The sequence below is a fragment of the Rhipicephalus microplus genome, chromosome X, assembly GCF_043290135.1.
Source record: "Rhipicephalus microplus isolate Deutch F79 chromosome X, USDA_Rmic, whole genome shotgun sequence".
Lineage (NCBI taxonomy): Eukaryota > Metazoa > Arthropoda > Arachnida > Ixodida > Ixodidae > Rhipicephalus > Rhipicephalus microplus.
In genome coordinates, this window is record NC_134710.1 from 347,052,331 (window position 1) to 347,075,709 (window position 23,379).

Consider the following 23,379-nt stretch of genomic DNA (forward strand, 5'->3'; position numbering starts at 1 on the left):
GCACGTCGTCTCTTAATAATTATGTAACGTTATTTCACAATTTTAAATACCATATAACACACAATATCGCGTTTTAGCGGTTGTAGTTCTATGCGCCTGAACACTGTATAACTCGCCCCTCACAAAATATACTCCTGCTGAGATTACTAGTGGTATTGTGAATAAATAAATAATTAAAAACAAGTAAACAAACAAAGAAATACAAGATAAATAAATGCTCACTTTTAGATGGCTTTGGCCTTTCGCCCAGGCGACTGATCGCACGGCTTCATTAGCACGTTGGAGGGAATCTAACTGCCTCATTTCATCGTGGGAGCAGCCATCAAGCGTGTGCTTCTCCAGGCATTGTACCGGACTGCACAGAGCGAAGAACGAGGTCATCAATACTCTTGGTGTTTTGCGATCTTGACAGAATACAGCTTAAACATTTATTGTGAGTTTAAATCTCTTCATTTGTACAAGGTGGGCAGGCGTACGCTAATACAGTAATATGTGGAATACTAGAAATACATGTTCTTTTTTATTCTACTGTCTACGTCCAAATTCATACAAAGCTAATAGTAAGAAGTAAAATCAAGAAAATTATAAAATATAGAGGAGAATGGATAATACCACAGTGGCGAACTTTCACGTTTTCGTTTATGTTGTGGCTTTTCACACGCAATTTGTGGGCTAAAATATAGCGACGCACAATACTGTGCCGCTAAATGGCTGGCCTGCAAACTTCTTTGCAGAGATGAAATCACCCAGACTTTTCGTGTTCCGCTGAACGAAACCGATGAGTCTGTGGGCAACCTTCGCTTTGTGCCGTCTATGTAACGTGCTCTGTCACGAGGCAGTCCACTTGCGAGTGGAAACTTCAATGCTTACTGAGGCCTATGTGTGGCCGCACTCTTCCAGAAGCCCTCAGCCTAACTTTATGGCCCACAGAAATTGTGTGCCGATGAGCGCGAATTTTCGTTGCATAGAAGTCTATAAAAATATATGCCGCATTTGTTATTCATCTGAAATAAAATGTTCCCAAGAAACACCTATCATACATCTTGCAGGATTGTATAAGAAAAGATTGGGCGTGCTTGGAACTTTTTAAAATTGTAAAGACGAAAGCCTTTTTGATCCTCTTATTAAAATTTTGGTTTAACTTTATCATCATACACCACTGCGGAAGCTGGGTTTCCAGCAATTCAGCATTCTTGGAAGAGCTGCGTTGCCTTCGGCTTCATATTGTCCTCGTCGGAGTACTGACGCACCTCCATCCATAGCCGCTTCCTCCCGATGGCAGTTATGACGAGTGGAATTTTGAGCTGCTATAGCCTTCTCCAATGCGACGTGCTTTCCCAGCTCGTGGCTGATAATCACGCTTTTTGAAGCCAAATACTGCTGAAGACGCCTCATACGGCAGGCTTGCGGGGAAAGGAAACTGAGTTGCTACCGAAGGAGACGCTCTCCTTCGGTCACGCGATGTTTTGCAAATAGACTTGCGCTTTGTTACACAACGTGATCAATGCAGTGCTATTGCCACCTTCACCAGCGTTACTAATGCGGAAAACTTCTCAAAATTTTCTCTCTGTCTGTGCTTTATAACTTCGATGAATACAAGCGTCACTGAAAGCTGGATGGCAAAAACATTTTTCGGTAGTCAGTTAGGTAACCCCCAGTAACGCAGGCTGAACGAAAATGAAAAACCAAGTAGCCTAAAGATATACTCATCACGTTTTCTCAGCTGTTAAGCCGGCAGCAGAGAGCGGGCTTCGGTAGACAACCGCTGTATAGCAAAAAGCGCTTAGCGTGCTTTTTCGAGCACGTCTGTGAAGGGACATACATATTATGGAAGTTTTTTGTGGAAGACCATAGAGATTCGTATAAGTACAGTGGAGCGAACCCTGGTGCTAGTGTCTATGGGAGCTGCAACGCACAGCTCTTTAGCGAGCATGTGAATAATGGGTAGTACACGGATTCGTCAAATATTCGCACTTTCGGTCCAGCTGGCTTCGCGTGGCTTGTAGTTGCTTTGTCACAAAACGACAGTCAGCAAATATCCCGTGGTTGTACTTCACTGCTTTAACCTTTTAGGCTCACTATTTAATATTGACATACGAGGTTTATAACCGTCCATTTTTTTTCATTAAAAACAAATGCAAAACCCAGGAAGAAACGAAGCCATGGCGCATTGGTACACTAATGCGTTCGAGGCCCGCCAGTATAAAGACTAGGCAAATTCGTATACTACCCATCATTCTCAAGGTAACTGAACAATCTGAGCGCCAGAGTCCCCTCTAGTTAATTTTAGAAAATTTTATGGGGAAGACAGTCATGTGCAGTCTGCACTTTCCTGTCACTTCCTTCAAGCGCGAGAGAGGCTGTATGCACAAGGCACCCGCGCACGATTCCTTGTCTATTGCACGGCGTTTGTTCGGGGGGTATTCTTCATTTATCCTGATTTTATAAGTGGCACTTTAACCATGTTTCATCGAGTGAATGAACAAATAGCAGGTCTCAGCATTGCAAAGAACAAACTGATTATTCAAATAAAGTGAAACTAAAGATGATAGTTGAATAAATGAAACACAAAAACGGAAGTCTTCGTGAGTTCCTACATAACGTACAATTGAGGCATTTCGTTCTGTTTTACGTGCATACACTCTGTCCATCCTGGGATGTGTTGCTTTGGGAGCCTATTCATGTTTCCAGGGCTTTGGCAGACACCGAGAGGCAGTGAGCGGCACCGGCTTTATCGCATTGCGTACTTGCGGAGGAACACGCTGCTGGCCGGGTTGTTGTGGTACCAACGTGTGCATAGGGAAGAGTCGCTGTAAGATACAGGTGGCACGTTAAAGAAACCAAAGTGGTCAAAATTTCAGGAGCTCTACGACATAATTCACGTTATTTTGATGTTGTGAAAACAACGCTCCCCACTCGGCGCCCAAAACGCACCACCCGAGGTGGTATAGCACAGTGGGAGGAAGTAACGTACTTCCGAGATGCCAATACCGGTGATGGACTCGCTGGTCGTTCGAAGAGATAGTAAAACACTGGAGAAGTTTTATAAGGCTGAGCAAAGCCTATATTTACGGGCTGTAAATAATATCTTACGTAGTAATGGACATAAATATTACAAAAATAAGCACTTCGGAAACGACTCATCGGTAGGGCTACCCTACGGGATTCGGTAGAGCCGATGGTGCCTAACACCTTAAGCTCGGTTCAGAAAACTTGAAGGAACACCGGGGCCGCTTCTCATTCCCTCTATAATCCACCTTTAAGCCGCTGTTGTTGAATCGTAGCCTGTTTGCTCTATATTAGGACAGTGGACTTAGCTAGTCAAGAACCCATGTCGAGGATTCCACTTTCATGCCCGTGTGAAGTCTCATGCTCCTGGCCCCTATTAACACAACAACAAAATATAAATAAAACAAAAGTAAACCAAGCTCGCAGAGGCAAGGGCAGACTCAGCGGAGGCACAACTATCTAAACTTAAAGCCACGCGTTCTGTGAGTTGTGACTATAAAAAAGACGTCTCTGGTAACACGTCAAGTTGATTACCGAAGGGACAGTAATCCCCTGTCCCCTGCACGCTGTGAGTGGAACCGCTCGCTCTGTGCATGCGGTTCTACTTATGAGTTCGTTCCGTTAACCTCCGCCGCGGTGGTTCCCTCAAAGAGTGGCAGCTTGGGCTAGTTGGTATGGCATGGCGATAGTTATAGCGCGGGAAGAAAACGACGGCACAGAGACAAGAAGGGCATGAAATACACGTGCCCTTCTTCATGTGTTTTGTGCCCTTCTTGTCTCTGTGCCGTCGTTTTGTTCTCGCGCCATAACTATCGTCAGGTTCCGTCGAACAAGTTTGAGAGGAGCAGCGCGGGAAGAGCAAAAGGCATGCCAGTCCAACGACACTCATCAAAGGTGCAGACCGAGTGGCCGTTTTACCACACCGTGGGCCACAGTATCGCGTGTCGAAAGCCCGCGCACTTTCAAGAGCTATTTGAAGCACACCTGAGAGACGGAAAGTTGTTGGCAATTCTACTGTGTCGCATAGCACGCCGCCTTGACTGAACAGTGACTTATACGTGCGCGAACAGCACACGGTGGCGCTGTAAGACGAACCACCGCGCTGGGTCCCGGAAGAGGCCGATTCGTGCGCAAGACGAAAGTGCCGTGAGGCATTCAGGGGTCATCACAATGACGTTTCCATCCATACTACTTTGTGGCCAACGCGGGGTTTGGTTCCTTTGTTTTGCGTTTAAAAGAAACCAGAAGAGCTTGGTAACCTTGGCTCCAAAGCACATCGCGAGGCACCGATTGGGCAACGCATTGTCGATGGTCAGGGCCGATCTGGTCGTACGCTTTGACTGAATGCCGTAAAAGCAATGCTGCGAGTCGCAGCAGTTGTAGCCCAGTGGCTAGCATATTTCTCTAAGCTTACCGCACAAATTACACAAAAGTAAAACTGCCATGCACCCCGTTCTTACGGTGATTCTACACCTCCACAACGTCGTCTCTCAATTATATGGTAGTTTTGGGACGTTAGAGTCTACACATCAATCAATCAAACAAGATACAGGTTAGCCAAATGTATGAAAACGGTCACACACAGAAAACCGGAGCTATCACACGTTTTAAATATTTAGGAATTCCTATTTTGTACGTCGGCAGCAAAAATGAACACCTTTTCAATGCACTTCACCTAAGGCACGCCTCATGGTGCGCACAAAATAAGCCGAATGAGTGCAATTACGAAAAAAATCATGCATTGCGCCGTCGATTTTTCAAATAGATGTGATCATAAGATTAAACTACAGGAGTTGTATCAGTAAAAGAAAGAGTGTAACAAAGCACGTTTGTTCTTACTGGTACTGACGGGTTGGTCTTGCTGGCAGCCAAGAAGCTCTATAGCCGTTTGCAGCAATTCGGTGTTCAGATTCCTCTGAGAGAGGCATTCGCCTAACAGCTGCCTCACCGTTCTGAAAAAAAAAAAATCAAAACTTCGCGATGAGCGGAGAAGAAGCAACGTACATCTACGTACAACAACGATTGCGTGTCAATATTTAGCCGCGCAAGTATCTTCGCTTAGGACAGTAAAGTTACATGACAACTTCATGAAAACACGCATTATTTTGACGCTAATTTCTCAAGTTTTCTTATCGCTGCATTAAATGTCTAAGTGCTGCCTTGCGCAAACAGGCCCATTGACTGAAGAACCAACCAGGCTGTTGTAGGACCTTCCGATGCGATTAAGCCCGTGCCGGGAAAATTAGATTCTTCTTGAACTTAGGTGGCCGCTAGCGATAGCACTAGTATACTCGAAGGCACACGTATAAATGCTGACACGCGTCATCGCTTGTCAGTGGATCGACCGCCAAAGTATGTTTTCAGCTATCAGTGCCAATGTGCGGCTGTAATCTGAATTTTCGTTTACGGCCCACACGTTTGACCAAATAAACAGTTTTCATCCAAACATGGAGTGTGATTCTTTCGTCAATGTCAAGCTACCGTGACATGTGGTGGAGGTGCTGCTCTTTTCATGTACCGGACACCCCCGTAATGCAGTGAACTCAGCACAAATTGGGAAGACATCGACGAAAACTCCGAGCAGCGAAAAGCCGCAGGCAGCAAGGTCTAGAGCCAGAGTTCAGGCCTCTACCTGAGGACACCATCCGGCAAACCAAGACCCTGACCTCAGCGAGAGTGAAAATCACAGACTCCGTGCCACCTGCAACAATCGTCATTCAACCACTCGGAGAGCTACCGAGCCTCCATGCGTGTCCAAGTGAAGACCCGGAGGCCTGGCTGGAGACCAAATGACCAAGGGACCACCCTCAACCACTGAGGCAAGGAAGAAAATCTACGTCACGTTGGCCTCTACCTAGAAGACGCGGCAAGGACCTGGTTTGAGATTCGGAAGTCTGGACTTGAAACCTGGGATCTCTTCCGTGACACATTCCTGTACACGTTTGGAAGAATTGCGCTGAAAGAAAGGGCCGCGACGTTGCTGGAGACAAGGGTACAACTCCCGAATGAAAACGTGACTATGTTTATCCAAGAAATGACACGGCTGTTCTGTAACGCCAACCCCGCCATTACTGATGAAAAGCTGCGCTTCTTGCTGTAAAGAGTCAAGCAAGAGCTGTTTGCGGAACCTCTCCACAACCCATCCAAGAATGTTAATAATTTGTCACCGAGGCAACGACGATAAAAAAGCGCTTGAAATACTGACAAACAGTGCAACCTCCGCCAATCATTTAACTACGCCGAAGGACATGCCTTCAGCACGGAAGACTGGTGTGAAACCATCCGGGCGATTGTGCGGGAGGAACTGCGCAAACACTTACCTTCCCTGCATGCTCAAGTTAGTTCGATCGCCGACAATGTCCCCGAGGAAGTTCAGCAATCGCTGAGAATCCCCTAAGCAGCACGACCTTAAGCAGAAGCTATGAGCGACGCAAATACGGTTTGTGGCGACGCTCTTCCAAGGCTGCTTCAGGAGGCTTCGCCGCCGCAGTTCCACCACCTGACTCCGCCACCACCACTACCACGGACTCTATACCTCCCACCAGCCTGTGAACGCTACGCTCCAAGGTAAACAGACGTCTGGCGTGCACCTGACCACCGCTCACTATGCTATCACTGTGGTGAAGCCGGGCACACATACCGCCGCTGCCAGTACCACCAGATGGGACTGTGTGGTTTCGCTATGGTTATGGCGCGTCCACAGAGGCGTGAAAGACCACGCGACATCACCGACTATCTCGCCGGAGCACAGTGGGTACTTCGGGGATCTCCTCGCTCACCATCACTCGGCCGCTATATGTAACCACACCACCAGCAGTACACTAGTCCAAAATGGGGGGGAGGAATGGGGTCGCATAGCCCATATCAGGAAAATTAATGGCAGCAACAAATGGAGGTGCGGTTGCTTTGCGACGAAATAACCAAGATCCTCCACCGCCGACGATGGTGCTAGGATGACACTTGAAGAATACGTCGCATGCTGAACAGAGCCCTAATGTGAAAACTTTACGAACAGAAGAAGCTCTGACGATACAACGTGGAACTAATAGAGCGAGCCGTAGTAGCCGTGATCTGGCACCGCAACGTAATCGCAACGCAAGACGACGAACTAAAGACCGTTCGCCGCGAAGATAAAAAAGTCTGGACAGCTTGGGAAGGCCCCGAGATTCCAACCGCTTGAGGCCATCTAATAATGCCGGCTGAAGTCTGCACAGCAACAGTCACCACAAGTAACCAGACTTATCCTGCGAGTATTGTAGTCCATCAATGTTGCTTCAGGGATGTGATAGTAGAAATATACTTCCTAATTCAACACGGTGCTGCCCTCAACCATATATCTGAGCCAGTAACACTGATCTTAGAAAATACGCTGCCAACTCCCCCCCCCCCCCGACGCCAAGATATCACGTATAAAACGTGCTGCAAGACCAAGTCACCATTCCATCTTACTCAAGCGTCATCATTTTTGTAGGTGCTGAAACACCCACAGAATTTTAAGGCGCCATATAGGGAAAGAAGCAACTGTTCTTTAGCAGACAGAATCACCTCGCAAGACGCATCGCCATCACGGGAAAGTGAAGTTAATGATGACAAGCTTCCGACTTGAATACAGGCACCTCTACAATAGTACGACGGTTGCCTACATAAAAGAACTCGTCAACACCAGCAGTTCTTTCGCCCTTTGCGATACTTCCGCAGCTGTTTCGATGAATCAACGTTTCCAACCCGATTTCGACGTCAACCAGATCCTTGAGAAGCACAAGCGGGACCAGCTAAAAACTGTGATACTACAGCAATTCAACGACTTCTTTCCGTCGTCGTCTAGAATTCGACAGACAAAAGTTGCGAAACATCAAGTCATATCAGAAAAAGGTGCCCGAACAATTCGTCAGAGCCATTATCGAGTTTCGAGGCGAGGACGCCAGGCCGTAAAGCAACAAGTCGAAGAAACATGATACGATGACATAATTCAGCCACTGAAGAGCCACTGGGCATCTCCCATGGCGTTTGTGAAAAAGGAGGTAGGAACCTTACACTTCGGCGTCGAATATCGTCGCTTAAACGAAGTGACGAAGAAAGACATGTATTCCCTCCCCTGATGATACACGATACCCTGGATTGATTGCACAGCCCTAAGCACTTTTCATTGCTCTACCTCAAAACAGGCTACTCACAAATAGAAGTCTACAATAGAGACCATGAAAAGTCTGCTTTTATAAGAACAGACGGCGTGTTCAAGTTCAAGGTCATGCCTTTTAGTCTTTGCTCGGCTCCACTACCTTCCAACGTGTTATGGATAAAGTATTGGTAGTCTTAAGTGGCAGACTTGCCTTGTGTACCTGGAAGACATCGAGGTGTTTTCATTGAACTTCGACGAACACCTCCGGCACCCCGAAGCTGCACTGCAAGCAATAAATACCTCCGGACTCACCCTAAAAGCAGAAAAGTGCCACTTTGCATACGACGAGCTCTAGCTCTTGGGCCACGTAATCAGCAAGTTCTGAGTTCGCCTCGACCCGCGAAAGACGGCTTGCATTGCCGCCTTCCCGCCACTAACCAACAAGACGGCCTTGCATCAATTTCTTGGCATACGCGCCTATTACAGGCGATTCATCAAAAACTTCGCCCGCATTGCCTAGCCACTCACTAACTTCAAAAGGTTCGAGTTCAAGGGAGAAACGCTTCAGGAGAAGGCATTTAAAGTACTTAAACGACGCCTGCAAACACCTCCGTTACTTGCGCATTTCGACGAATTCACCCAGAAAGAAATGCACACCGACGCAAACAGTGTAGGATTTGGTGCCCTTCTTGTTCAGATGACTGACGGACTGGAAATAATTATTAGTTGTGCTATACGATCGCTATCAAAGACAGAGGCTAACTATTCTACAACGGAAAAGGAGAACCTTGCCGTCATCTGGGTTGCATAAATTTCACCCTTACTTTTACGGCAGGCCCTTCAAAGTTGTGAGCGACCACTACGCAATGTGTTGACTTGCTACATTTAAGTCCCTTCAAGTCGCCTCGCACGATGTTGTCTGAGACTTCAACAATAAGCATCATCGTTGTTTACTGGTCCCGCAGAAAACACTCCGATGCCGACTGCATGTCTCGTGCCCCCGTCCACCCACCGCCACCCGATGACCTTATGACGACTGCTTCCTGGAAACGATAACTGCTGGCAAATTCGCTGAACGACAGCGAGTCAACGCCAAATATAGGGGCCTAATCGAATACCTCGAGAGCAAGACCACCGGTGTCCCGAAGCCATTCAAACGGGTGCTTGCCAGCTTGAATACCTTCGTTAGTTACTGCCGTAGCTCTTCATACCACCCAGAGGTCAATGTCCTCACTGAACATCTAAACAAAAACATCGCTGACTTGCTGATGATGTATGCCAACATTGAACACAACACGTGGGATGCCATTCTTGCGTGCATAAAACACTATCGCAAAAGAAATGACGTGGATGACGCCATACAGGTTGGTCTACGGGAGGACCACGGCAACAACGCTCGATGCTATATTACCGACTGTCGCCGACGAAGAAAACCTCCATGTGCACTCGTACCTTCAACGTGCTGATGAATCCCACCAACTCACCCGCATCCGCATCGAGAACCAACAGACAACCGATAGCCGTCGTGACAAAGCTTCGTGCAATACCAGCCTGGTTAATGTCTGAGTGTGGACGCCGATACGTTGACGTTGACTCGGTAAAAAAAACTTCTGCGATGGTACTTCGGACAATACAGGGTAGTTCGTCGTCTCGGCCCACTCGACTACAAGGTTGTCTCCAATGGCATCACAAACTCTCAACGGCGCCAATCACGACTTGAAGTCGTCCATGTCGCATGCTTCAAGCCGTTTCACGCGCGTTAAAAAGTGTATTTTGTCGTTGTTGTTGCTGTATTGGATCTTATTGTTTGTGTTTTCTTCGCAATATTATTATATTTTGTTATCTTCTCCCAATGGAAGGGGATGATGCTTTTTTCAGAGGAAGGCAATGCCACGCTCCTTTCTCAAGTTTTTTTATCACCGCATTGCACGTGTAATTGATGACTTGCGCAACCATGCCTATTAACTAAAGAACCATTGAGATAATCATAGAACCTTCCACCGGTGCGAATACGCCCATAACGAAAACATTTAAACATTCTTGTGTGCAATACAGAATGGCCGGAGCTTCTCGGGCAGCCGAGTTTGCTCCGAGCTCGCTTGCTGTGGCCGTGACATGAAGACAGTGCGGAGCGCGTGATAGCAGCGTTGATGAAAACGGCTACACAAACGTGCGTGGTGTTGTAAATACATGTGGGACTTTGCGGTGGTTATCAAACAAACGCCGCGTGGGAGCACGTCAGCGCCGCTCCTCACTCAACGTTTTAGCAGTGCGTCGACGTCAGCGTGATTGTCGTGCTGTATTTTTGTAGCTCAACACGCTCCTTCTATAGGTGTGTTCATGGGCGTATGTCCTCTTTCACACAGATACTTTCGTTCCACCTGTAGCATGGAAATTTTCACAAGAGGAGGCAGCAAGGGTGCATACGCATTACTATCGTGCTGCTCGTTTCCCTTTCATCAAGTATTGCAGATAAATATAAGGACAGGTGGTCACCAGGGGTGCTCGGATCATTGTGGCAACGCGGCTGTGATTAGATATATCGTAAGCACGGCGAAATCAAAAGCGAGACATAGTGGCCGCACTTTGATATCCCTTCTACTTCGGCGTGTGTGGTGCATAGTCTTTTACGATAAAGCTGATATTTTAATCCGGCCGCTCGACGTGAGTATTGCTCCTCGTCAAGAGCAAACATGTTTGGCGTACCCGATTTTCGCTGCGGGCGTCTGTCAATCAAGCTGATAGACGCGCGAACTCGGATAAAAACTCGTTGATTCTTAGAAGGCTCGACTACAACTCGTGACTGTGATGGTGCTGATGTGACTGTCAAGCGTTTGTGAACGCTAAGCGGCCACTTCTTCGCATTTGAAATAATTTGGTGAGCTTGTAGTACTTGTGAAAGTCTGAAACCATAGATGAGTTAGGGGTAACCTAGCTTCTTGCAGGTTTTTAAATACGTTGTATATTTATGTGCATGGTTGGCTTCGAAGTAAAGACCGCATCAGTTCTGTCTTAATTTTGATTGTACCATTAGCTGAGGCCTAACGACCCTTATACTGAGCCATCTTGCCTTCATTGATAAGGCTTTAAATAAAAGGTAATTATCTCGGGCCCAATTACCGAAGCCATTATCAGTATCAAGCTATTTAAAGTAATCCATATTAGCACGATACTAATTGCAATCATATTAGAAAAAGGTAATCATCATTGTTTTACTTAGCCTGCTCACTATTAATGTCACATTAGTTGAAAAGTTTAGTTAGCTAGTCAACTAGCATGCTTTCGTTAGCCCAATTCTGGTTTTACATGGTTCATTAGCACGATTTTCTTAAGATGTGGCTGAATTACCTCGGCCTTACCATTACTATGCGTAATTAGCTTGGTCGTAGCATGTCTTGGACTAACTAGCCAAATATACCATCCAGCGAAAAAGTCACGGCATATATACACGGAGCAATTTATGATGAGTAGGGTGAAGCTTCGGAAGCTTTATCGGTATAAAAAGTGAGTCGTCTCTCTGTCTGTCCGTCGGTACATCTCTCTGTCTGTCCGTCCTTCTACACCAGCTCAGTGAGTCATTAACTAGGCGGTCACGTCCCACGAGCTAAAATGGAAAGACCGACGGCTTTAGGAGCTTAGCTTCTAGTAGCAAATAACCGGCCGCACGTGCTCGGGTGCTAGCAGGCAATGAGAACAAAGACAACGCGCACCGGCCGAGCAGCGCGCTAGATTGTACAGGCTGACCATGCTGATTAACACGTGACCTCTGGCTTAGCTGTGGTCACAATGTTGTAAGATACTCAGCCGGTACTGGTCCCAGAGGCCGCCGTGCTGATTATTCTAAAACAGACTTCGTGCAGGCAATAAAAGCCTAAAAAATTAATGTAAACACCCCGTACCTCTGAAAATTATCATCACGAAATGTTTATGGCACTTTTATTGCATGGGTGCACTTCTGCACTCAGTAGAACGACAAACAAATGAACGAAGATGCCTCTGGTTTGAAAACACCGCCAAACTTAGTCGACCGTCCTTGACGCGATGACTGGCTCCATCGTAACCAATAAAACGCAGCGCAGTGAGGGGTAGATTGGACTTTTTCGTACTGTTGGCTCGTTCTTAAGGGTGTGTCGCCAGTGCTCGAGAAGATCCCAGTTGCACTAAAGTCGGCTGATTCAGCATAGCGCCCCTTCTGAAAACTTACGTCACTGCTAGCAATAGCGCTAGAATGTTTGTTGGCACATGTATAAATGGCGACGCGCATCATCGCTTGTCAGTTGAACACGACGGCTAACGCTCTGTTCACCGCTATCAGTGTGAGTGTGTTGCTGCAATCTTACTTTCTCTTTGCATTCGGCCAAATAAACAGTTCTCATCTGAACTTCAAGTCTGCTTTCTTCGTACCCGTCAAGACCCCGTCCAGATATCTTCTATAACTCTTCGTCAGGGGATATGTGGGGTTTAATGTCCGAAAACCACAGGCGCCACGCCCACCATCGCTGCGCCTAAAGCTGGTCCAGCCTCTACCGCTCCTTCGAACAGCAGCGCTACAGCCGGCGTGCCTGGCGGGTGTTCGGGGCGATGTTACGACCGCGGGACCCGCAGGCTTCGGTTCTCTCCATCGCTATCGCCCTGCACCTAACCATGGCCCAGCTGACGGAACTACTCGCGGACACCTTCCACGCCCCTGTCTTTGTCGCTGACGCCGTGCAGCTGCCCCCGCTGCCAGCGCATCACCGGCCCGAACTGATTGCTCCTGAGCGCTTTTTCCCCACGTCGGAGATCGTGCGGCAGATAGAGGCCCTCTGTACAGAGGACTTCACCATCGGCGAGCTGCGTCACGTCCTTGTGACGCGGAGGAACCATTCTGCACCTGGTAGTGACGACATCATGTACCAGATGCTGCGAAACCTCGACGAAAGCCAACTTCCTGGCCTGCTCGAGAGATAGAACAGCGTCTGGCGCTCGGGTGCGTTTCCGGCGACGTGGAAGGAGGCGATCGTCGTTCCGGTATGCAAGAAGGGCAAGCCCGCGTCGGAACTGACCTCCTACAGGCCGATTTCGCTTACGTCAGCTGCTGGGAAAGTGATGGAGGCCATGGCTCTCAAGCGTCTCGAGTGAACAGCTGCGGACCTCAACTTCCTGGCAGACGTCCAGAGCGGCTTCCACTGCTACCGATCAACCGCGGATTGCATCTCCGACGTTGTCACCACGCTGCAGGATGCAAAGCTCTGCGGTGAAGCCGGATATCTGGTTCTCCTCGACATCAAGAGTGCCTTCGATCGCCTGCCTCATGGGGCCCTTTTGGACGCTCTACGTGCAATGGGTGTGTGTGGCAGGCTTCTCGGGTACGTCGAGGAATTCCTCGGGGGCAGAACCGTCCGTGTCCGCATTGCTGGCGACCTCGGCGCGCCTCGACCGTCCACTGCTGGTGAGCCGCAGGGCAGCATCTTTGGCCCCATGCTGTTCAACCTCGCCCTCGCGCGCATCGTGGACTACATCTCGCGTGACTTGCAGTACGCGGTGCGCATTGCCATCTATGCGGACGACAATCGCCCTCTTTGCGAGTGGACCCACTTCGTGCGGGATGAAGGTGCGACAGAGTATCAAGCGCTCTCTCTAGGCCGTGGACGCTTTCATCAAAAGCATTGGGCTTCAGCTATCCACTTCCAAGACCGAAGCGCTTCTCGTCCACCCCACCCTCAGGGGGCGATACGAAGTTGGCCGCCTCACGTTCCGGGGACGCGTTCTGCCGTGGCGACGATCGGTCCTGTACCTCGGCATCACGCTAGATCACCGCCTGAGATGGAAGTCAGCAGTTGCCAGCCACCGGCTAAGCTGTCGCAGAGTCGCAGGAGCGGCATCCTCTCTCCCCACGCGGGGCAAAGGCTGTTCACCTGACATTGCCCTGAGGATGTACAACGCCGTCGACGGAGCCAGGGCTCTCTACGCGTTCTCCTTAGTCACCCTGCGTGCGACTCAATGGGAGACACTCGAGACGGCACATCGCGGCATCATCCGCCGCCTCTTTAGATTGCCTCGAACGTCACCAGTGGGCTTGACTTATGCCGAAACAAACGAGATTACCCTCTCGCTCAGAGCCAAGGCTTGTGCTCTGCGTCATGTGGAGTGCATGCACATGACGTGAGGGGGCAAGGCGCTGGTCCATCGTCTCCTGTCGCTGCCAACAACCAGTATGGGCCGCAGCGTGCTGGAGTACGCCAGCCTTATCTCCGGAGCCCCTTTCGCAAGCCTCCTGCCTATTCCTCCTCATTGGGACTCCCGGCTGCCCATTTCTATCAGGGTTCCAGGTATACGCAGCAAGGGGCACACACCTCGGGCTGCCCTACTACAGGAAACCTGCGCCATGATCGAGAAGCGGTATTCCGGCCCCCTCCATCTGTACACGGATGGCTCGGTGAAAGGAGACGGCACGGCTGCTGCTGCCAGCGTCATTGCGGCGCTCCGAGACGAGAAGTACCATCTTCCGCTCCCGGCGACATTGACGACCGCTGAGCTCGCGGCTTTGAACTTAGCGGCCGATCAGCTGGCTGAGCTCCTGCCGTCTTCGGCCGTCATCTCCTGCGACTCTCGGGCGGCCCTCCTCACCCTCACGAAGGGTGAAAATGGCACTTCGATTGCGCCCTGCCTCACGCACAAGTTTACTGTGATGGTCCGAAGTGGGTGTGATGTGTCTTTCCAGTGGGTGCCCTCACACGTCGGAGTGCGCGGCAACGAGGCAGCCGATGCGCTAGCGAAGGACGCCCATGACCCCTCCACACCCGCAACGAACTTCGTTCGCAGCTACGATGTGGCGTGGCAGATCATCGCACGCGAAGTCCGCGCTCTTCACCCGGACCCCCGCACAGCAGCCCGCAAACCTGTCGCACGCCTGCCGTCAACGGGAATCGGTCGGCGTGCTCGAGCTTTCTTGCTGCGCCTTCGTACGGGATGCAGCCGTACAGCGCAACTGCTCTTCAAACAGCGTGGCAGCGGCAGCCCTTCGTGCGTGCAGTGTCCGGCAGACGAGACCGTCGAACATATCCTGTGCCAGTGCCCGGGATACGCGGATATTCTTCGCCATCTCTGCAACACCGACACCCAACTCGGACTGCCACACGTTAGTCCAGAACACATGTTGTTCCCCTCGGCGAACGTCGCGACACTCCGCCGGGAGTTCCTTGCGCTGCTGGACTTTTTTGGCGACGCAGACCTTTTTTCGTGCCTCTAAAGAGGCCCGTTACACATGCACGTGTCGTTGTTTACATGCCGCCTCGCGCCACGCCTCCTCGGAGTCCCACGTGACTTTGCCTACGTAGGCTCCTCCGAGCTGCCTGACGACCTTTTCCTTTTTTTTCCTCCCCCTCCCCTACGGGGGCGTTGCCCCATCAGAGCAGACACTCTCTCCCCTTCCCCCGTGGTAGCGGAGCGCCCAAGCTTCTTGCTACCTGTCCGGTGGTGTGTGTGTGTGTGTGTTTTTCGCTACTCGGGCGCATTGCTTCGCCTCCGGCTTCTCGGAGGCCTTCCGGTCGGTTGCGTGTGCCGCGTTTTGTTTTCTTTTGCGCGCGTGCGTGATGCGAGTGATCAAATGCTTTTCACTACCCTTCTCCTACCTCTTCTCTTCTGTCTCTTTAATTCCCATTCCCCCCTTTCCTGCGCATAACTGTGGCGATGCCCTCGATTAAGAGAAGCAGTAACGGGACTGTGATTTTTTCTTCCTTTTTCCTCTTTTCAAAGCCACTGGGTCCGAAAACCACCATATGATTATGAAAGACGTCATAGTGGATGGCTCCGAAAATTTTGAGCACCAGGGGTTCTTTAACGTACACCCAAATCTGAGCACATAGGCATAGAGCATTTTCACCTCCACCGAAAATGCAGCCGCCGCAGCCTGGATTCCATCCCACGACCTACGGGTCAGCAGCCGAGTACCTTAGCCCCTAAACAACCACGGCAGGGCAACTGTTGCTAAAGAGATACCATTTTTATTCAGAATATAATATGGAAACCGTCGAGGAGATTTGTTTTCGCCGTGACGTCATTCGGGACTATTTGCTTGTTTAAAGTATATATGTATGTTGACGTTGCTCACACTAGTATATATATATATATATATATATATATATATATATATATATATATATATATATATATATGTGTGTGTGTGTGTGTGTGTGTGTGTGTGTGTGTGTATGTTTGTGTGTGTGTGTGTGTATGTGTGTGTGTGTGTGTGTGTGTGTGTGTGTGTTTGATTGATTGAATAGAAATAGCCGCAGTCATGCAGGCACTGCGGAATCAGGGCGGCGATGAAGCATATACAAATATCCTGGAAGAAATCTTCAGATGATCAACTGCCACCACAGTGCTCCATAAAGAAAGCGACAAAATACCAATCACGAAGGGCATAAGGCAGGGGGTTACAATCTCCCCAATGCTATTTACCACGTGCTTACAAGAGGTTTTCAGAGGCCTAGAGTGCCAAGATTTAGAGATAATTTAAAGATAGAGAAATTTAGAGTGCCACGATTTAGAGTCGTCAGCCCAAACACCCAACGCTACAATCAATCACGGCGCCCGACGAGACCTTCATGCTGCTATTGCGGATATCGTGGACACATCGCACGTGTCTGTCGCAAGCGTCAGCGAGACGAGCGTTGTTGGTTTGACACTTACGAACGGGGTGACTATGCCACAGCAACCACTTTCCAGCACCATCCTCACACTACTCTTCACAATCGCTCTTCCTCACCATCAGTAACTCCTGAATTGACTCCTCGCTACCGTGGTGCCAGGCATCGCTCGCTGTTCCCTCTCCGTCACTCTACGTCGCCACTTCGACAAGCCTATAAGTTCGCTGACCGTCGCCCGAAAAACTAAATCACGCAGCTTCTAGGAGAGAGCTGCATGTAGCGAAGCAGAAAAACTTCCTCCAGAACATCCTCATAATATTGTTACGCAAAAGGAGGACCAGGAGGTATACGGCTGAAGGGGGCCGTTTATTTTGGTCGCGAAGAGAAGCGCCGGAGCGGCCAACAGGTTGATGATCGCAGTGTCGTCGTCTTCTTTCTTCCTCCAGCCTGGGGCAGCCAGCATGTTCACCCATCTTCGTTTTCTTCCAAGGCATGCGTAACAGTCAAGGCAGCCGTATACGTCCTGGTCCTCCTTGTGCGTAACAATATGATACCTGTTTTGGTGGAAGGCATAGAAGTGGAAGCATTAGTAGACACTGGTGCTAGTTTCTCAGTCATATGCAGAGAATTGTGTGTAGATTTGTGTGCGCGTCTCCGCAAAGTTACTACGCTCTACGATAGACCTACGTTGCTCTCTGCTCAAGGGAACGCGATCCGACCTGCCACCATGTGCAGTGTTCGTGTCTACATTGATGGACTTCTCCATTATGTACAGTTTGCAATGCTCAGTTCTTGCACTCAACAGATAATATTAGGATGGGACTTTCAACCGCGTCCGCGTCCATCTGCTGCGCGCAAAGCGTCATACATATGAATGATACCGCCTATTCGCTTCACGCAGATGGCGCACCACTTCGTTTTTATGCTGCAAAAGACACTGAGCTACCTCCACACAGTCAGGGAATCGTTACACTTATCTCTGATGTCATGGACTACGGCGATGTGCTCGTACAACCCTCCGTACACTGTGTCACCAGAGGAATAACCTTCGCATCAGGTCTGATACGTTTCGACGATGGCTTCGCATTCGTTTGCGCAACAAACCCAACGCCCGAAAAAATTCTGGTTCCGAAGAGCTCAACGTTAGCTTGCGTCGCTACACCAGAGTTTTTCTCTGTGGTAACTTTTCAAGACGCTCTCCTGAAGGTTCCCCTGTTGCACGTTCCCCATCCACCTCCACCCTCAAAACTACCACCAGCTCTGACCTGACCCCTTCGCAGACCCAACAACTTTTTGCCTCGCTGACTAAGCACGAAGCTTTGTTTGACGTCCATTTACCCGTATTGCGACAGACGTGCGTCACCACGCATCGTATTGAGACTGAGGGTACGTCAATAGTTCATCATCAGCCATATCACGTGTCACTAGCTGAGCGGAAGAATAATGAAGAAAATGTTGACCACATGTTGAGACGGAACAAAATACGCCCCTCTACTAGCCCTTGGTCATCACTTGTCATCTTAGTCCGAAAAAAGACAGTTCTGTGTGCTTATGCGTAGATTACCTGGCGCTAAACAAGATCACGCGCAAGAATGTATACCCTATGCCATGTATGGATGACGTCTTGGGTTCGCTACGGGGAGCTCAATACTTCTCGAGTCTCAATCTACCTTCGGGATACTGGCAGATATTGATGCATGAGGACGATAAAAGAAAGACAGCATTTTCGTCACCAGACAAACTTTATGGCACCATTTTACGTGGCCCGAAGTGGGAAACATGCCTGTGCTATTTGGACTACATTATTGTTTTCTTGTCAACCCTCTCTCAACACTTACACCGTTTAGACGATGTGCTCGTGTGCCTTAGTACGGCTGGCCTTCAGCTAAATACAAAAAAGTGCCGTTTTGCCAGCAAGACAAATAAGGTCTTAGGCCACATTGTGAGTGAAGATGGAATTTGTCCTGATCCCGATAAAATATCGGCCGTTATTCATTTTCCTCGTCCTGAAAGGACCAAGGACTTGTGCAGTTTTTTTTGCCTGACTTAATACTTCCATCAATTCACACGAGACTTTGCCTTGATAGCGGCACCTTTGCACAAATTGCATGGTTCTGGTGTTCGCTTTGAGTAGTCTCTTGCCTGCGAATCAGTGTTCAGCCATCTGAAAAATGCCCTCACATCTGAAGCAGTACTTCGCCATTTCGCTGAAAAAGCACCTACACTCCTGCATACTGACGCTAGTGGTCACAGAATCGGAGGTATTTCATTGCAGCGCGATGAATTATCACGTGAAAAGATCATTGCGTATCGGCTTCAGAGTGATCATTACGCCGAGAAGAATTACACCATTACTGAACAGGAGTGTTTAGCTGTCGTGGGGTTGCTGCAGAAATTTCCACCTTTCTACACGGCCTTCATTTTACAATAGTTACAGACCATCATGCTTTGTATTGGTTTTCCACACTCAAGAATTTGCCAGGATGCCTTGGTCGATGGATGATACGTTTTCGAGAATACGACTTCACTAATACCTACCAGTGCGGTAGTAAAAAAGCACCAGGACGCAGGTGCGCTTTCTCGCTGCCCACTTCCTACGGTACCGTCCACTGCTTCCGCTACTAACTTAAGCGATGAACACCTAGATAGTCCTTTTAGATCTGTTTCGTCCTTAGCCTCCACTGACAAGCTCCCTCTTGACGAACATGGCTCCATCATAATACATCAACTTGCTGACGCTTACTGTACGCGCATCACAGATCGCCTTAAGGGGAAATCAGGACTGACTAATGCTCGCCTTCAGTGAGAGTTCAGGCATTTTAAGCTCGATAACCGCGTGTTTTTATCATCACATATATCACCCGGATGGTGAAAGCTGGATGCCCGTTCTTCCTCGCTCTCTTCGAGCCGATATTCTTAAGGCCTATCACGATGACCTGACTGCTGGTCACTCTGGTGTCCAGAAAACGTACGATTGCATTAAATGTCATTTCTAGTGGCCAGGGATGTCAGCCAGCGTAGCAAAGTACGGCACCTCTTGCAACCTTTGTCAGCGACGAAAGCTTCCGTCATAGCCTCAATGCGGCTGCAACCACTTCCATGTCCATCGGCACCATTTTACGTCATTGGCATCGACTTATATGGTCGCCTTCTAACGATTCCAAGTGGCCATCGATGGATAGTGACAGCTGTTGACCACTTGATACGTTACGCTGAAACGTCCTGCCTGAGCTAGGCCTCCGCTTCAAACGTGGCTACGTTTATGCTTGAAGCCTTCATCTTGCGTCACGGTGCTCTTCGTGTCATCCTGAGTGACCATAAAAAGAGCTTGCCTTTCAGAAATTGTGGAAGAATTGCTAAAAGCCTCTGGCACCAGCCACAAGACAACCTACAGCTATCACCCCCAAACCAACAGGCTCACTGAGCGCTTTCATCGCACTCTGTTCGACATGATAGCCATGTACATTGAGCCATACCACACCAACTGGGATGCGATTTTGCTGTTCGTAACGGTCACTTACAATACTGCCGTACAACGCACAACTGGCTACCCGCCGTTTTACCTTTTCTATGGCCGATCACCATCTTCCTTTCTGGACGTCTCGTTCTTGACAGCCCCGGTTACACCATCTGCATCTTCCTGTGAACGATATGTGTCTCGCCTCCAACACTGTCACCAGCTCACCAGAATCAACACTGAGGAGAGACAAGCCCGTAAAAATCTGCATGACACATCCCACACCACTGCGAACTTCCACCCCGGCGACGAGGTGCTACTCCGGACACTAGTTCGCACTCCTGGCTTGTGCGACAAATTTCAGTTTCGGTTCCTCGGCCCATACACAGTCTTAGAGCAGACCTCGCTCGTTAATTATCGCGTTGAACCTGTGATTGTTCCAAGTTACCGGCACTGTCGCAGTACCGAGATAGTGCATGTCTCGCGTATGAAGCCTTTCGCAAGGCGTTCTCCGCATCTATAAGTTGCGGTCAGGATGACTGCTCTCACGCGCGGGGAATTAGTGTAGGAATTTAAAGCAAGCTTCTTCATCACCTGTACAAAACCATAATCACCTAGCGTTTTTCATCTTCATTGTTAGTGAATATAGCCCTTAAGTCGGTTCTGTGCCTCGGAGATAATCGTTTTGCCCACGTTTTCCAGGCCTAACAAAGGCGCGTAAAGGAGAAAGAACTACGTCAAATATACATATATATATATATATGTATATATATATATATATATATATATATATATATATATATATATATATATATATATATATATATATATATATATATATATATATATATATATATATATATATATATATGCACCAGTGCCTGCCCACGCTTGTGACACTTAAAAAAAAGAACTTCACTTAAAATAAAAAACAACGGCATAAATTGGATTGCATTGGCGTTACCCCATTAGAATGTTTGGAAAACAGCACAATTGAAGCTGTCGATACAATTAAACTAAGAGCTGGTGACATGGAATTTACGCAGATTAACAGACGGGCTATATATACAGTTGGTGCTTTTTAAGATGTTTAAGATACCTTCTTTCGCGTAGAGTTCATGACTCGGAAGTACATGCGTTCCTTCAGCTCGGCTGTCTGGCTCTGTCTCCTCGTATTATAAGCCTTGGGGCTAGCATAACAGAACCAAAGAGCGAAAGGAAGTGGCCACAACATATAAATGTTGTGATAACGTTACTTATAATGGAGTTTCTCATGAAACAATCGAGTGCATGGGGACTAATGAGAAACAGTGCTCTGGTTATTGTAGAGACTGCCGACAAAATGGGCGCATGATTTCATCGTGGTTCTGATACTTATTTTCTTTTTGTAGTTAGCCAGTAGCCACTTGAGATGTAGCGCAGTACAAAGCGCTGCTTGTGTGAGAAGATAGGTGGTTCCGTGCAAATTCCGTATGAACCTCTTTTTTGTTTTTGTTTTTGTGGGTAAGCAAGGTCTTGAAATGGTTAATGTCTCAACGCGATTTTAGGGTGCCTGCATATTCACTCGTGCATCGTAAAGACTCAAAAACACATTTAACGCGCTAAAAACGAGCAACTACATGCTTTTGCAGGCTACGGCGCATGCGCTTCCAATGCAGACGCTCCTGAAATGTCCAGTACCATGTGACTCGAGCGCCACTACTATTGTCATCCACCGGAGAATCAGCCGAGATGCGGCGCAGCCGCCTCGTTCATGCCACTGCCCTCTTCTGCTACACTGTACTAATCCTTCGCATTCACGACTCAGAGATTAAACGTTCAACTCCACGCGCCCGAGTCTTTCTAAGGATTTTTCTCTTTCTTGCGTTTTCATATATATAGATACGTATACATATACGGTGGGTGACAGTGACGCTGGCGGCAAAATCTAGCGGAGAGTGTCTATATAATTGCTATCACAAAAATAAAGAATAGACAGCGGCACGCCGCAATTATTGCGCGGCAGCGGTGGCGCGCGGGTGCTGTCGGGACTTCGGTGGTGGCACGAGCAGCGTGAGCAAAAGCAGGTAGCGGAAGTGGCACACAGCTCTAGTAGGAAAGTAGCCACAGAGCCATTATTCATTCTTCGGAGAAGCCTGGCACCCGCTATGCAAGTGGAAGATAATATAACCACTTTTTTGAAGCTTTGGCCGATAATGATGATAATGGAGTTTTTCATAATTTATTGGAAGCATTTCACGACAGACTCGTTACCCAGTTCACAATAATAGACACCTGGTTGTCATTTTGCTCTTCTAAATTGAACGATTATACATGTTAATGTGAATAATTTCTATTCATCAGGCCTGCATATGTTTTTTTTTGCAGATTTACAAAGACCAGCATATCTCTGTGGTCGGCTCCAACCCTCTCCGGAACATTTCTTATTCAGTTAGTTTATTTTTTTCTTACTTCCCGTAATAGTGGGTGTGGAAACCGGCGGTCACGTTGAAGCAGGCGGTGATGGACAACTACGGCACCAAATACAGTAGTTGTTGTGATATTATAACAATGTCATAGCTTCTTACTGATGACTTAAGAGCTAGAAATCAAACAAGAACAACAGCAACAACAACAAGAGGTTTTCCGATATTTTTTCATACTTTTTCATTTATTAGTGCCCATTGATAAAATGCTGAATCACTAGCAGGAACAATTGGACTCCAAGCTTCTCGTCATTCATTTCTAAATGAGTTCGCATAAATTAACAAAAATACGTTACGTACCCACATTGTCTTAAGTTGCCATTGACAACTCTCTTTGTCGCATTCAAAGCGCCTTGGCATGGGTCATTCGTCCTAGAGTACAGGATGCCCGTGAAACCTGCGAAGGGTTAACGGAATCTATAACCCAAGTCAGCTGCAAAAATTGGGCATTTCATTCGATCAGTTAGAAATGAGTTGCCGCGTGGCAGCCAATGCCTCGACCGCTCAGTTTATCTCAGTTGTATGTACAAAATTCAACGCGACACGCCTGCGCACAATTAACACAAAATAATTACCGATAGCAGTTGCTGGGTGCCTCCTGTATAGAACAGGCCACGTGTTTTGGCTGTGGTGCGATGAAGCGTAGTCAACAGTTCAACGTGCCAAAAAGCACGTTTTAGAATAAAAGATTAGTAAAAT

General features: G+C 48.3%; 1 protein-coding gene across 4 annotated transcripts in view; it reads right to left on the reverse strand.

The window, feature by feature from the left end:
• Window positions 1–23,379, reverse strand: part of LOC142777278 (uncharacterized) — a 46,661-nt gene that overhangs the window by 8,190 nt on the left and 15,092 nt on the right. Inside the window, exons 3-6 of one of the 4 annotated variants that reach the window (XM_075881594.1) lie at window positions 22,981–23,077; window positions 4,849–4,961; window positions 2,641–2,810; window positions 223–355 (exon numbers count right to left, since the gene is read on the reverse strand). In XM_075881594.1, coding sequence (XP_075737709.1) covers window positions 223–355; window positions 2,641–2,651 — 144 coding nt within the window. In that variant the 5' untranslated portion in view covers window positions 2,652–2,810; window positions 4,849–4,961; window positions 22,981–23,077. Of the gene's footprint in view, window positions 1–222; window positions 356–2,606; window positions 2,811–4,848; window positions 4,962–22,980; window positions 23,078–23,379 lie in introns of all 4 variants that reach the window. The other 3 variants (XM_075881595.1, XM_075881593.1, XM_075881596.1) reach the window with 3 other exon arrangements.